This window comes from Urocitellus parryii, chromosome 11 (genome assembly GCF_045843805.1).
Source record: "Urocitellus parryii isolate mUroPar1 chromosome 11, mUroPar1.hap1, whole genome shotgun sequence".
Classification (NCBI taxonomy): domain Eukaryota; kingdom Metazoa; phylum Chordata; class Mammalia; order Rodentia; family Sciuridae; genus Urocitellus; species Urocitellus parryii.
In genome coordinates, this window is record NC_135541.1 from 103,967,285 (window position 1) to 103,983,803 (window position 16,519).

At 40.5% G+C, this 16,519-nt stretch overlaps 1 protein-coding gene across 1 annotated transcript; it reads right to left on the reverse strand.

Annotated features, from left to right (window-relative positions):
* Positions 1-709: 709 nt before the first annotated feature.
* Positions 710-12,115, reverse strand: LOC144249116 (acidic mammalian chitinase-like). The gene is given in 11 exon segments (XM_077791311.1): positions 710-960; positions 1,676-1,817; positions 1,903-2,022; positions 2,495-2,680; positions 2,960-3,083; positions 3,263-3,387; positions 5,657-5,822; positions 6,491-6,547; positions 9,397-9,598; positions 10,761-10,790; positions 12,091-12,115. Coding segments are annotated over 11 exon segments (1,428 nt in total).
* Positions 12,116-16,519: the final 4,404 nt, after the last annotated feature.

Sequence of the window (16,519 nt, forward strand, 5' to 3'; positions counted from 1 at the left end):
CACTGGGTCTTCCATAGAAGTGGAGAGAATGCTCTGACCTCCTGGTCCTGGGGAGTCAAGCAGCTCTGCCTATGCCCTGTCTATGCCAGATTCCTCTGCAGAGGAGTCACATTGGCTCCTTCCTGGGAATGGTCACCAGGAAACAGACATAGCTGCTGCTGCTGCTTTTTTTGGGGGGTGAGGTGGTGGGAGTGTGTTGGGGAGACTGGGGATTCAACTCAGGGGCACTCGACCACTGAGCCACATATCCAGCCTTATTTTGTGTTTTATTTAGGGATAGGGTCTCACTGAGTTGCTTAGCACCTCACTTTTTAAAAGCCGAGGCTGGCTTTGAACTCGTCATCCTTCTGCTTCAGCCTCCTGAGCCTGTGGGATTGCAGGCATGTGCCACTGCACCCGGCAGACCTAGCTTCTTCAAACCCTAATCCCACCCTGCACCCAGCACTCAAATTTCCTTCTTGCAGCCCCTGCAGGTGGACACAGGTAGACAGAAGACAGCCAGGTGTGCTGTTGGTTCCACCCCTTGGGCAAACACTCTCCATGGCCACTCCAGCCCATGCACAGCTGGTATTGTCACATCTAAAAAAGGTTTCAACCCTAATCATTTTAAAACAAGAACACTCATTTTGACTGCTGGCTTTATTATAGAACTTTAGGGAGAATCAAAATGACTTTGGGAGAAGCAAAGGAGACTGAGACACACACAGGTTCATGGCCAATTGCAGCATGAACAGCTGGTGTCGAAGAGAAGTCCTTGCAGGCAGTTATCCTGGTAGGTGATTCCATTCTGGCAGGACCAGAAGGCATTTCTGTTATCAGCGACGGGGTACAGGCCATCGGGTTTGCCTGCACAGAATCCACTGCCCCCAGAGCTGCCACCAGAGCTCCCGCTCCCGCTCCCACCTGCATTTCCGCCAGAAGGAGTAGTGACTGGCTCACTGGGAGCAGGGGCTGTGCAACCTGAAACACACAGCACACAGGTCAGACCAGTGGGCCTGGTCCAGAGGGGAAAACCGGGGGCAAGTTTCGGGAGATGGGCTGCAGTTAGCTTTGGAGTCCCCCACTTGAGGATCAGAAGGGAGCCCCATACTGAATTAAGAAAAGCTGTCATGTCAAGTCAGCCTGAATCCCCCTAAAAGCAAGTCTATCATCCCTTACGACATCAAAGTCATTAAGAAAGGACACTAAGTGCACTTTGTCTGTATAAAACACCTTTTTAGGATGAGGGTACAAGTGGTGAACAAGTAAGGTCTAAGAGAAAACCTGGTAACAATTTAGAGAGCTGGTGTGTCCCCTCAATGACAGATTAGAGACAGGAGAGAAGTAGAGAGGAGTTCTTGTTGGATCTCTCCAGGTGGGTTGAAAGACTTTGAAGAAAGGATTGCAGAGGCAGGTTTTTACTCTGAAGATCAGTATAATTTCCGTGGGCTCTCACACAACCTTAAGACTTAGCAGTGTAAAGAACAACCCAGGTTGGCCTGGTTTTCCACATGAGAATAAAATTCTTGATGTGGAAGTTCAGGTCTTGGGAAAGGACTGCCCAAACCTGTCTCCTACTTGGGCAAGAACAGTGTAAGGAAATGGGAAGTCTCCCTGTGCACTCAGTGGACAGATGGCAAGGCTGCCTTCTGAGTTAGGAAAATTCATACACCCAGGTTCCCCTGCTGTCACTTACTGTCACTCTGCAGGCCCAGGTCTTTCTTCAGGGTGGAGATCAGGGGGAACTTGCCCTGGTCGCAGAAAGTGCCAGTGAAGTCATCAAGGTCAATGGCCCAGACCATGGCACCTCCAAATTTGTTCTGCTTAAGCCACTGAGCCTGTGTAAGGACAGAGGACAACAGGAGTCCTTGGATTCCCTAGGGTTCCATGCTGGATCACCACATAGCTGAGGGCTGACCTTACCTTGATATTGAAGCTCTTGATGTTGTCATAGCCAATCCAGTCATTGCCCTGATAGGCATAGGGCACCTCTTGAGGGGCATCCCATTCTTGAGTGGCTCCTTTTTTCAGAAAGGTGCAGATCTTAAATAATTAAACAGATTCAAATATTTAAAATATTATTCCCATGGGGGAAAATTATATACTTATGCCTTTGATTTTTCTTTCTTTTCTTGTCTCTAATTGGGTTTTCCTCAATTACCTATTTATGGTAAGGAAGCTCAAGTTGTGTTTCAGATATTCATATGTTGTCCCCATTCTGCAAGCTTGATTGGAGCAATCAACAGTAAAATGAGAGATGCATTTATTTTATTCTTTGTGTGCTAGTGTAAATGACATTAAGTCTATTGGTTGAAGAGATATTTATTACTAAGTGGATTAAGTTATTAAGTATGCTATTAAAATCGCTTAAGAATTTGGAGTAACACTGCTCAGAGCAAGTAGGTACTAGACAGAAAGAACATTCATGATTACATTAGATTTTAGCTCTAAGGCCTACTGCTGTTCAGCACCATGCACAGAATTCACAGAGAACTGTGCAGAACAAACTACCCACCTCATAGTAGGCCCAGAACCCAGCCTCCCTGGTGTAGGGCCCAGCAGGGCCAGCACCAGAAGTAGGGGCACCAATTCCGTGGTTTGAAGGGTTTCTCAGAAGGAAGTTGTGTCCATAAGTTGGGAATCCAACGATGAGCTTTTCAGCTGAGGCCCCATTGTCCCTCCAGTACTTCATGACATAATCCTGAAGTGGCACTTGGATTATTACAGGCTCCAACCAGCTGAGGACCCAAGGCTTAGTTGTGTTAGTTCTCTGTTCTATAAATTTGCATGATATTAATGACTGAAGGGTTAGTGTTCTTCTTCGGAAAATATTTTGATGAAATGTAGTTGATGTATGATCAGTATCATGAGGACTTTGTCTAAGTGACACATTTATGGAATTCACTCTGATTTTGTGCCTGAATCTCCATGTCATTTCCATTCACCTCTGATCTGCATTTGCATCTGTGCAGAGACTTACCACATTGAGGTAGGCATTGCTTCCAGTTTCAGTTGGGTATTTGTAGAGGGGGCTGTTCTCTCCAGTGTAGTCCTCCCAGGAGCCATGGAGGTCATAGGTCATGACATGGATGTAGTCCAGATACCTGAGGTGGGGTAAATGAATTAAAAGACTCTCCAGTGGTCATTTCCCATACCTGTGCAGACAGAAAACACCTCTCCAAAGCCTCCTAAACAAAGTCCCTCGACAATAACACAGACCAAGGACAAGTGTATTCTGCCTCAAGGACACCTATAGGAGTTTGAGATGAGGTACAATACTCACTGGGACAGTTGGGGAATCTCATAGCCAGATTCAATGGTGGAGATGCCAGCTGCAACTGCAGCAGTGATCAATAGCCTGGGCTTATTGGTCTTCTTGGCCTCTTCTTCAAAAGCTTCACGAATTTCCTACAGAATTATAGGATGTATTAGGTCACATATGAGCTGATTTCCACTCCTTAACTGTCAATCAAGTATATTTACATACATATTTTGTCTTAATTTATTCTATCAACATCCCTGATCAAGGTTGATAGGTTAGATGGTATGAATCAACTTTATAGATATCTAATATCCATAGCATTAGACAATTTCTCTAAATCCCAGAGAAAGTTATTAGCCAGTTCATGACCACAGCCTGGGTTTTAGGTGACTAGTTGGAGCTCCAGGTGTATCATTACACTGAGAAGATACAGTTGTTGTATTAACCTGTCTCCTGTTTTTAGCAGTATAGAAATTTGCTTCCATTTGTTCTATGGGTGAACTACCTATAAGACTGATACCCCATTAAATGAAATGTTGAATTGGCCAATAAGGAAGGTAGTAACTGCCATATGAGAGACCCCCATTCAGGGCTAGAGACTTTTTAACCTCTATTTTGTGTGACTCTAATCTAATTTGCAGTACTGCGCTCAGCTCTAATAATTGCATTATGTGGGTGTGCTAGAGTGTATTCCAGAGGAGTTTCTCTGAAAATTGTCATGTGGTTATCGGTTGAAGGAAGCAGGTCATTTAACTGGAAGAAGAGAAATCATAGGCAGGATTTTATTGCTGTCTTGAAATATTGAACCCATGTATGGCAAATCGTGAGGTTTTGTTTTTTGTTGTTTCAGTGGGCAGACCATTGAACTGAAGACCTGATAACTGGACATTATACTATATGACTGGAGGCATGTTCCAGCTAAGAAGAAAGATGCTAGCTCTGATCATCAGACCTGTGTAATGAATAAGTAAACTGACTTTAGGTAGTAAGCTACCTAACACTGAAACTCTTCACAATATGGTTGACAATCTGATATATGGAGTAAAAACGTCCTTTCTGAGAGATTCAGTCTCCAAAGCATGCTTAGTCCCCAACTTTCATCATTCCATTCATTTTCTTGGTGATCATCTACCCTTGCTGATGGCTTTGGCACACTCTATCACAACTTTGCCCTGCACTCCAGATAGGTGTTCTTCCAACACCAGCTGGGCGTTCCAGATACCTCCCACTCTTGTTAATCAGTCCTTGTTCTTACTGCAAATCTAAGCGTCTCCCTGTAGTTACCATCTTAGATAAGAGCACCACAATCAAAGCAGTCCTCAAAGTCAGAAAACTGAGAGTTCTCTTACACATCTACTTGTGGTTGGTCCCTAATTCCGGTTGATTTCATCATCTTTACACACCTTGAATACAGCCTTCTTCCCTGGGTGTCCAGACATTGTTGGGCATTCTTCATCTCCTGCTTGGTTTACTCCAACAGGTGCATAACCCTGTCCCTTCCTCCTCACCTCCTTCCCCTTCATCCTCCAGGGTTAAAGCCAGAGCAGCCTTTCCCAAGCTCATTTGTATTATATTTCTTTACTATTTAAAATCCTTCAAAGCTACCCCATTGCCTTGAGGGTAAACTCCAATTCTTTATATTAATATGAAGTCCCCACATGATCTGACTCTGGGCATCTGAGCAGCCTCACAGTCCAGCACTCACCACTGGCCCACATGGGTCTCCATGTCTTCATTTCTGCCTGCCCTGTGCTCACTTAGTTGGCTAACACGGGTTTTGTTTTGTTTTAAAGGAAGCATCACTTTACGTAGGAAGAGCTTTCTGATTTGGGGTCCAGAGCAGACTTAGGCAGCTTCTCTCTGTTACTTTTACACTCTGTGGAAGTTTATCATGGCATTTTCAAAATTACTGTAATTGTTGGTTAGGTTTAAGTCTTCCACCTCAGATTCTGTGTGCTTAAAGCCAAGAGCATGTTTGTGCTCAGTAATAAAAGGCAGCTTAGTCTACTATGACTCTTAAAAGTGGTGGACTCTCTAGCCCCACGATGTAGGTGTTTATGACACGAGTTGTGTGATCTTGGGCAAGTTTCTTATAACCTCTCTATGTCTTAGTTGCTCATCTGTAAAATAAATATTATCATAGTTATAGTCTCTGTATTGTAGAGTACAGGTGATGATGAAATGAATTATGATCTTAACACATGATATAGAGGAATGTCTGGCACCTAGCGCCCATGCAGTTATTGTTTTTAAAAGCTGTTGACATATGAATGCATGGCATCTAGGAATCTTTGCAATGCTAAAATCCTATAATTCTAAATTAAGGTTATATTCTTTATGCAGCTATCCAAATCTCCTTGGAAACAAGAGATTTCAATTATCTAGGGCTAAAGAGACTATTTCTCCCTTCCTCACCTGCACCAGGACCGTGAAGTGATGCTTATCTTGAGGGGGGCTCCCACGAGACCCAGGGTACTCCCAGTCCAAGTCCAGCCCATCAAACCCGTACTGTCACAGGAATTGGATGACCGAGGCAATGAAAGTCTGGCGGTTCTCAGAAGTGGAAACCATGGTGGAGAAACTGAGGGAGACACCAGAAAAGCAGGACATGGCCTCATGGTCTCAACACATTGGAACATAAAAAGTGGATTCCTCGATTTCTGCCTCAGCCCTTCACCAGGACCCCTATCCCAGAGGCATGCATGCTCCTCGTTTTCTCCTGGGCATCCTCTGTCACCACTATTCTTCCAAGCTATGGTGTCTTGGTGTTCCCTTTATTCTGTTATGCTCTTGCTCTAATCTTTCTCTCAAACTATCCTTGATGCTTTGAATACCTAGGTGTTAAGCTCACTGTGTTCTATGTCTAAATAGTTCCCCAAATTCATGTGTCCTAAAAGGAGTCTTCTTGCTTATGTGTATGACTTTCTCTTTTCTTTACCCAAGAGACAAATAGAAGTTGTAGAGGATTTTCCTCAGGTCTGTACTCTTGGAAGATCATTACGGAAGCAGATAATTAAACCTATGGATAGGATCCAAGAATATGCAACCAAATTTAAATGTATGAAATTAAGTATGTTCTACTTAATAAATATTGACATTCTGGGACAGTAAGCTATCTAGTTAGCATATTTGTTCAATGTGCATCCTTCAGTCCCTGCCTTAGATTGTGAAGCTTAAAGGGACAGAGATCACATTGGGCTAACTTGTTCCAATAACAAATGGACAACAGGCTCTTCAGAGAGGACTTACAGGGCAGTTCCAAAGTTCCAGCCTCCAATGGCCAGGAGAGTTTTCAGCTGGCTGTTCCTTTAAAGCAAAAGACAAAAATAAATAAATAAAAAGAAAAAGAAATTTCAAAATACAGAAGTGCCTCTTTTAAAATAACATTGTTGTTTTTAGTATGCGTCTTGCTCCTATTCTATGATTACTATAGAGAACACTTTTCCTCTAGTACTGAATACTTTCTTCAGAAAATTTCTTCATGTTGTTATCATCATAAATGTGCTCAGGGTTCCTAAAGGAAATCTAAAGTATGAAGTGTGTGTGTGTGTGTGTGTGTTTGAGATACTGAGAATTGAACCCAGGGCCTTCCACATGCTATCTCAGTCTTCCTTATCCCTGCCACTGAGCTCTGTCCCAACCCCTTTTTCATTTTATTTTGATAGGATCTCTCTTGCTAAATCTCTCAGGCTGGCTTTGAACCAGTGATCCTCCCTGCTTCATTGTCTTGATGAGATCATAGGCTTGTGCCACTGTGCCCAGTGGAACATTTTTTTTTAAAGAATGTATCAGCAAGGGGCTGGGCTCAATGGTAGAGCACTTGCCTTGCATGTGTGAAGCTATATGTGTGAAGTGTGTGCCTCAAAGTTTATATCCTATTCCATCTGATAAAATGATAAATGTTATTTGAGCATAATTACATCCTCAACCTCTATGATAATTAATACAAATTTATAGGCTTGGAATACCATTTTCTGGAATAGTGGTTCTCAAACATAGGTTTACATGAGAATCCAGTGCAAGAGTTGAGGAGGACATTATCATTCTAGGTTTATAGTCCTTTTCCCAGAGATTCTGCTTCAGTTGTAATGAGGTAGGCATTTATAGGAAGTGTTACATGGAATACTGATGGATGAAATCCATGGGGAACACTGCAGAAACAACAATCTAAAGGAGTTTACTTTCTACTGTGATTAATAACAATTAAATTCTAGTATTTGCACTCATTGTAGTGTTATTGCTGATGGTAGCAATCTCTTGAAGTCTTCCTTATCTCAGATATGATTAAACTGAGTGAAACTCTTAACTACAAGGAAGCAGGAAGCCCTTCTCATTCTTGGGCTCAAAAATGTCTAAAGTTTAGTAATTCTCTACCCATTGCTTCCTGATGCAAATAGCCAATATGATTTTTAGTTTCCTGGGACATACACGCATGCATGTGCGTGCACACACACACACACACACACACACACATACACACACACAAACACATACACACACACAAATAAAACAGTGGGGCAGTCAAGAAATTGAACCCATATTTTCTGAATGTGTACTAGAGCAGGCAAGGTAGGTACTATATTTGTCTATGTACTTGCTATTTAATGTGTATCTCTGGAACCAGAAGCATCAGCATCATCTAGGAAGGGTTTGCTGGAAGTGCAGAGTCCTATCCACAGCAGAAGAATGAAATTGGATCCTTATTTCACACCATATAAAACATGTGCACAAAGTGGTTTAAAGATTTAAGACTTGAAACTACAAAAATACTAGAAGAAAACACAGGGGAAAGCTTCATGACAATGGTCTGGATGATGATTTTTTTTTCAATGTAACTTCCAAAGCACAGGCAGCAAATGCAAATATTAACAAATGGGTTGGCATTAACCTAAAGCCTTTGCACAATAAAGGAACCAATCAGAGTGAGGAGTAGCAGAGTGGAGAGAAAACCTATGGAATGGGAGGAAATATTTGTAAACCAAACATTGATGAGAGCTAATATTTCAAATATATAAGGAGCTCAGAGCAATTCAGTAGGGAGAAAACAAATAACTTTATTAAACAACCTGAATAGACCTTTCTCAAAGAAAAAAAAATGGCTAATGGATATGTGGAAAGACACTTGACATCACTAATCATCTGAGAAATGCCAATGAAAACCACAAGGAGCCACCACCTCACTCTTCTTATAATAGCCATTATCAAAAATATGAAAGATAATCAGTGTTTTGTCAAAGATGTGGAATAAAGAGAACTTTTGTACACCATTATGTGGGAATGTAAAGTAATAGTCATTATGGAAAACAGTATGAAGGCTCCTAAAAAAGTTACAAATAGAACTACCACATGATCCAGCAATCTCATTACCAGGTTTCTGCCCAAAGGACATGAAATCAATATCTTGAAGAGATATTGGCACTACCTATTAATTGTGGCATTATTCGCAATAGTCAAGATGTGGAATCAACCCAGGTGTCCATCAGGGTAAAAGTGGATGAACAAAAATTTGTAATATATACACAGTGAAATGCTATTCAGCCATAAAAAGAATGAGTCTCTCATTTACAACAACCTGGACGAAAATAGAAGTGTTAAATGCAGTGATCTGAGCCAGGCATGGAGAGAAAAATAGCACAAAAGTTCACTTACAAGTGGAATAGAAAAAAACCTTCTACTCATAAAAGTAGAAAGTAGAGTGGGGCCAGATGGAGGTGGGGAATTCGTGGAGATGTTGGTCAAAGGATAGAAAATTCAGTGAGGCAGGAGGAGCCAGTTCAAGAAAACACCATTGTGCAGTGTGGGCATTATGGTTCATAACAATGTACATTGTTTTGAAAATCACCAAGAAAGTGGATTTTAAATGTTCTTAACAACAACAAAAATTAAGTATGTGAGGTAATGCCTATGTTAATTAGCTCAACTGAGCCTTTCTGCAGTGTACACATATTTCAAAGCCTTGTGTTTTGCACAATAAAGGCACACAATGTTGTCATTTGAAAAGGAAAACAATATGTATTGTCTTGGTCCACCTCAAGCTGATTGACTGAATTACATTTAAGAAACACTGATGTTTGTTAACTATTGGCCCACCAAAGTAGCCCAAATTAAGTGATATGAGCCAGGCATGGAGAGACAAATAGCACAAAACCTCTTACTTATTTTTCAGGCCATTGAAATCTTGGTAGAGAGTGACATCATTCCATTCAATGGTGGTGATCTGGTTGTCCTTCATCCCAGCAAAGGCATAGATGAGGTGAGTACATAGGCAGGGGTCGATGTTATCAGGCATGAATTTCCCCAGGCCTGGGCGGTACTGGGCCCAGTTGGTGAAGTAGCATGTCACCTGGTAGAAGGAACCTGTGGGTTGTAGAGAGGAAAGGCAATGTCCTGGCTTAGGTGCTGCTGAACTGTGGAGTGAGTATTGGCCCTTGTCTTTTTCCCTCCTGTGCCTCAGCTGCCTGATCTCTGTCTGGTGGTGATGGGTATGAACAGCACCTTATAGATGAGTCCAAAGATGCCAACTCAGGAACGAGTAACTGACCTGTAGTTGGCTATTATTACTATGACAGAGTCATTGTGAGATCTTGGATTAGCTTAGAAATCTAAGAAAAGATGCCCAGTGGCATAGCTGGTTCAAATGGTGGTTCCATTCCCAGTTTTCCAAGGAATTTCCATACTGCTTTCCACCAATGTGCAGTCCCACCAGCAATGTATGAGTGTGCCTTTTCCCCCACATCCTTACCAACAGTTATTGTTGTCTGTATCCTAATAGCTGCCATTCTGCCTGGAGTGAGATGAAATTTTAGACTAGTTTTGATTTTCATTTCTCTAGTTGCTAGAGATGTTGAACAGTTTTTTATATATTTGTTGATTGATTGAATATCATCTCTGAGAAGTATCTGTTCAGTTCCTTGGCCCATTTATTGATTGGGCTATTTTTTTGTGTTAATATTTTTGAGTTGTTTATATGTCCTAGAGATTAGTGCTCTATCTGATTTGCATGTGGTAAAAATTTGCTCCCAAAATGATGGCTTTCTATTCATCTCTCTGACTGTTTCTTTTGCTGAGAAGAATATGTATGAAGACATGCATGACTCTATTTTGTGTACAACCAGAGATGAAAAATTGTGCTCTATATGTGTAATATGAATTATAATGCATTCTGCTGCCATATATAACAAATCAGAATAAAAAGAAAAAGAAAGAAAAGATGCCCAGTAGTCCTAACTAGCCCCGTGAATGCCAGTTTATAACTCTCAGGTGGTTGTGTTGAGGAGGACATGAGGGACAGCCAACCCCAAACAGTATGCTCTCCCTAAAGCAACCCATCTCTTTCTGTAGTATGATTTATCTCAACATATTTTTTTCAAAAATGTAATGCTGGGATATATTTTTGAAATCACATTTAAACAGAAAATTGCATTATCAATATTCACCTCATTGGTGAATATTCTTGGGGATTCGAGATGTTTAGTAGGAAAAGATTTTTGTCAAGAGTAAAACAGAGTCATTGACTTACCCAGCTGAACATTGAGCAGAAGGGCCAGTCCTAAAGAGAGAGAGAGAAAAAAAACATTTATTCTGAACCTGTTATCTGTATCCTGGAGAATCTAATTCTGAGGCCTTGGGTGCTATCCTATTTACCATAGATTTTTACACTTAGTGTAACTGGATGCCTATGTCAGAGGACAGTCCTTTCAATGAACACACCACAAGACCTACTCTTTCATAACCTAATAAAAAAATGGCCAAGTTTCCTTCTTCCACCTTGTGTTTCAGAAAAGAGTATTATTGAAGAGAGATTGGCACTACCATATTCATTGTGGTATTATTCACAATTGCCAAGATGTGGCTACTGTCTATGAAAGATGCACTGTCTGACAGCAACCCCATACTCAATTACTCAATAACTGCACATCCACAAATGCCCCATCTCCTTGAGCTGAGGTGAGTATAGCCCTGTACAGTGCAGGTATCAGGCATCCTTTAAAACAGGGAATTCAGTGTCTATTGGGTCTTAAGGATTTTTTTTCTTTTCTTTTTTTTTAACCATCTAGCAAGAGAAGAACTTTAGGTTTGATTTGGAAAGGGTCTTAAATTTTGTAAAGATTGTAAATCACAGCTTTAGAGAAACTAATAAATTCTGCCAGGCCGGTTGTGATGGCCTACACCTCTCATTCCACGAAACTGGAGAGGCTGAGGCAGGAGGATCATGAGTTCAAAGCCAGCCTCAGCAACTTAGTGAAGCCCTAAGCAACTAAGAAAATAGGGTAGACCCTGTCTCTAAATGAAAAATATATTTTAAAAAACGGATTGGGGTTGTGACTCAGTGGTTAAGCATACCTGGGTCCAATACCTGGTACCACAACCACCACAAAAATTCTGCATATGACTTGGCTCTGAACATCTATCAACCACTTCTTGTAATGATTGCAATTCTAAGAGGCACATTTTAAATATACCTCATGGACTCAGTAGGATTATAGAGTACAAAAGAGAAATAAAAATAATAGAACAAAGACAACTTACATAGCTATATTATCTCATTTCCTACCTATTTTCTCCCCTGAAAAAGCATCTTGTCAGACATGAGCATGTCAATAAACATAATGCAATTCCAATTAGGTGCTGAGTGAAGAGGAGAGGAGAATACGGAACCAAGCCAAAGATGAAAAAAGATAGACAAGCACTGGAAGAAAGTAAGCTTTTTTGTCAGGACCATGAAAATTTGAAATGATCAAAAATGGAAAAACATAGATGCCTCACGTAAAGACTGCCTCATGGTTGTCAGATCCTGAGAGAAAGAGAAATCAGGTGAGGCCAAGGGTCCATTTCTCATTGCATCTTACCTGTGAGGAGAGTAAATCTTGCCATGCCGTTAGTACTGGTCCAGGAGAGCCTGGGTTTGCTTTTATACCATCTGAGTCTCTGAACAGTAAATGGAGAGTTTTAAACCAGGATGTGTGCCAAAGCTAATCCACTAATCCTTGTGTCAACAAGTCTCCTCCCCTAGGACACTGCCCCCTGGTCCTCCCACCAGCTGCACCCCCTTCCCAGCCCCAGAAGGAGGAACCATGCCACATCTCCCTTTAGGGAGGTGGAGTCTATCACTGTAGAAACACTGACCCAATAGCTTTCTTGGCAGTTCTCACAGCTGATAGGCATCTATTTTGATTCTGTGGTTAGGTTTTCTTTTGAGTACATTTTGTGACTGATATCAAATCATGTCCTTATTGGAAAGTAAGTAATAGAACCCTTAGAAGTTATTAGTTGATTTTTCAACCTTTCTTCTTCATGGAATTTTGCCTATGGAATTTGTACAATCAGTGCCAAAGGTACTTTCCCTTTGTAGGTGCTACTTTCTGAACATTTTACTTTGGAATGACTTCAAGTTATGAAGATATGATAATTGTATCTAAGACTGGTTCCTGAAAAGTTACCTCTCAGGCCACCAAGAACCTCTTGGTATTCCCTACTTTCAAGTTATATCCAGGACATGCTAAAAGAATTCCGTTTCATGTTGCTGATGGATAGATGGGTATGAATACTGAAATCAGTTTCTTTTTTTGTAGAAATATTTGGAATTGACCATTTTTAGAATTCTCTGTTAAAATTGATGCCAATTTGCCCTTTCCTAACACCACCCATTGTCATTCTCCTACAGTGAATTTCCATTTCACTGCAGTGGTCTATTCATGGTCCTGAGATCTTGTATGCCTCTGCTCAAGTTGCCCCTCCACCTCTTGTCTGGTCGGTCTCCTTCTCCTCCCTGCCTATCTCCATTTAGCAATTCTTTCAAATCCAGATTAGATCCTCTCTTTGTATTTGAATGAGCTCTACTTCTTTTTAATTAATCTATGTGCTCCAGCACATGTGGGCCTGGACAGCTTATATGGTAGGATCTTGTGACAACTCCTGAAATTCAGTTAGTGAATATGGATGTCCATCATGGGATGGTGGCACCTTCGTAGGGGGTTTATTTATTTATTAGTTTGTGTCTGGACTGGTTTTTCCATTATTATATTTGGAAACTATATTGTACCCATTCCTCTATGATAGTTAAGTCTGGAGGTTTTGTTCCTGTGCTCATCAGTTTTCCACTGCTGTGACCAAAATGCCTGATGAGAACAACCTGGAGGAGGAAGAGATTTGGGGGACTCATGGTTTCAGAGGTTCATTCCATTCCCACCAGTTTCACTGCCATGGGCCTGAGATGAGGCAAGGCCTCATATTCAAATGCACAGCAAGGGAAAGCTGGTCAGCTCTTGGTGGCCCAGGAGCAAAGAGAGAAAGGACAAGGTCTGCAGGAAGTTGAACCCTTCCAGGGAACATCCCCAGAGTCTCAAGTCCTCCATCCATGTCCCACTTACCTGCAGTTACCACAGGTTAGTCCATTTAAATGAGAATGGACTCTTCAGGCTTCAGATCTCATAATCTAATCACTTCACCTCCTGCATGAATACAGGAACTTTTCAGGGACACCTCATATCCACACCACTGTTCCCATCCACAGGACCAGAGAAAGTCTAGTAGAATTGTTGTCAAGAAAGATTTCTATTGTACAAATATTGTGCAAACCACACCAACTAACACTATAAACACCTGTTATGGGACAGAGGTCATACCTATTGCTTCTAGCACTATGTCAGTGCCCCAAACCAATTCTAACAATATTGAAATACTAGAGAGACATGAGGAAGCTCACTGAATCAAAGATGAGAATACAGAGACTTCCTTGGATTTGACTGATATCAAGTCTTTCGCAGGCGAGCGAGTGGGACGGGGTCTGGGTTAAATGAAATCAGACTTTCATTTTCCATCCATGAACACCTCCACGCAGGATTCAAGATCCTGCAGCGCCAGACCCTCAATGAGGGAACAACAGGACACTTAGATCCACATTTCCAACGGGACTGATCACCAAGTGAAATTTAAAAGAATTAAGAGTAAATGCAGAGTCATAAAAAATGTTTTCATCAGAAAACTCGACTTCATTATTTCCTCTAGCCAATAAAATGAATTCTATCACACTAATTTAGCTGATAAGAAAATTGATCAAATAGCTCTTAAGAAGAGCAAGGATTTAGTGCCAAGACTAACTGCCTCCATCATGGAGACCTAATATTTGTGCTGCGTTGTCTCCCTGTGTGGAGAAGGTCAGTATGTGGTCCAGGTTGACCTGGGTGCGGCATTTTCTTGAGGGAGCCAGGAGAATATGGTTGGATCAAAGAGCCAGAATTGTGTCAAGTCAAAATCAAGCACGTGCAAAAGTGAACAAGGTCAGCAGCCCCGGCTTTATCCTAATCAGCACTGTTGGTTCTAGCTACTGCTTCTGTTCAGTGGGGTGTTTTCTATTGAATTTGCCATCTAGATCCTTCTAAGTAAATGATCTGACCACAGATAACATTTCCTTCTTAGGAGCTCCTCAGGAGTTCCCTTCAAACTTGAGCCAGGAGAGCCCCTGTCACACTGGCCTCCCATAGGAGCACCTGGAGTTCGGAAAGAATTCCCACCAAAAGATTTATAGAACCAATAAAGTTTCAGTATCGTCATCATTGTGTATCCTTCTTATTATTTTTTTTCAATAACTTAGTATTAATTGTAGTCTCCTTAAACTTTGTTTTAGAAGCTACCAGTCATTTTAAGCTTTTTAAAAAAATCTGCTGTACCTGTGTGTTTAGATATGCATTTAACAAAAAAAAAATTTAAATGAAAATGCTGTTTCATCTAGTGTAGAAAAGATAATATTATTCTGAATAATAGTCTGCATATGCTTTCCCAATTAGATGACCAAATCCCCCGAGTAAGCACTATCTTTAAATTTGTATTATTTCTTTGTTTTTTTAATAATTTTATTATTTATGTCCATAAATAAAATGTTCATTAGTTTTTATGAATTTATTAGTACATTATAGTTATTCACTAGTTTTACATGAATTTATTACAGTTAATTAGTTTTAATGTATTCATTATTTTTTAATTTATATAAGTAAAATAATAACCCAATGTTTCTTAAATTTTAACTTGTTATATATGACAGCAGAATGGATTACAATTCATACTACACATATAGAGCACAAGTTTCATATCTCTGGTTGCAAAGTAGACTCACACCATTCATGTCTTCATACATGTATTTAGGATAATGATGTCTGTCTCAGTCCACCGTCTTGTAAAATGATAAAACATAGTGTTTTTTCTTGTATTTTAAGCTCAGCATTAAGCTTTTCTTAAAAGCACAGAGATAATTTTTTCTTAGTTCATTATAGATACACATGATATTGGGGGTTCATTTTGACATAATTATACAAACATGGAACATGATTGGCTCTAATTCAGTTCTAAGCACTTGCCCTTTCCTGACCCTCTTTCCTTCCCTCTACTCATCTTTCTTCTATTTATTTATGTTTTCAAAACCTTAGTACATCATGGGTCTACATAAAGGAGAAATTCACTGTGGTATCTTCATATATGTACATGGGAAAGTTTGGTCACTTCATTCCACTGTCCTCCCTTAATCCATCTTTACTCTTTCCCCCACAACCACCTTCCTATATTGTACTCATCTTTTTTCCATTTTCATGGAATTCCCCTCCCCCCCCTCTCTTCTCCCCCCCCTCTTATTTTGGTCTAGCTCCTGCATGTGAGAGAAATCATTCAACCCTTGACTTTCTGTGCCTGGGTTAGTTTTACTCAGCATGATATTCTCCAGTTCCATCCCTTTACCCACAAATTCCATCACTTCATTCTTCTTTATGATGAAGTAAAATGCCATTGTGTTAATATACCTCATTTTCTATTCCATCTGTTTGTTGATGGGTACCTAGGCTAGTTCCATAGCTTGGCTATTATGAATTGTGCCGCTATAAACATTGATGTGGCTGCATTCCTATAGTATAGTGGTTTGGATCTTTGGGATATATGCCAAGGAATGGGATAGCTGGGTCGTATAATGATTTTGTTCCTAGTTTTTGGTTTTATTCCTAGTTTTTTGAGGAATCTTCATACTGCTTTTTAGAGTTGTTGTATAATTTGTAGTCCCACTGACAATATATAAGTATGTCTTTTCCCCCACATGCTCATCAACATTTATTATTATTTATATTCCCAATAATTGCCATTCTGACTGGTGAGAAGAAAACTGAATTTAATTTTTATTTGAAAACTGAATTTAATTTTGATTTGTATTTCCTTGCGCTATAGTTTGGATATTGGCTATTCCCCCAAACCTCTAATGTGAGACAATGTGAGGAAGTTTAGAGGTGAAATGATTGGGTT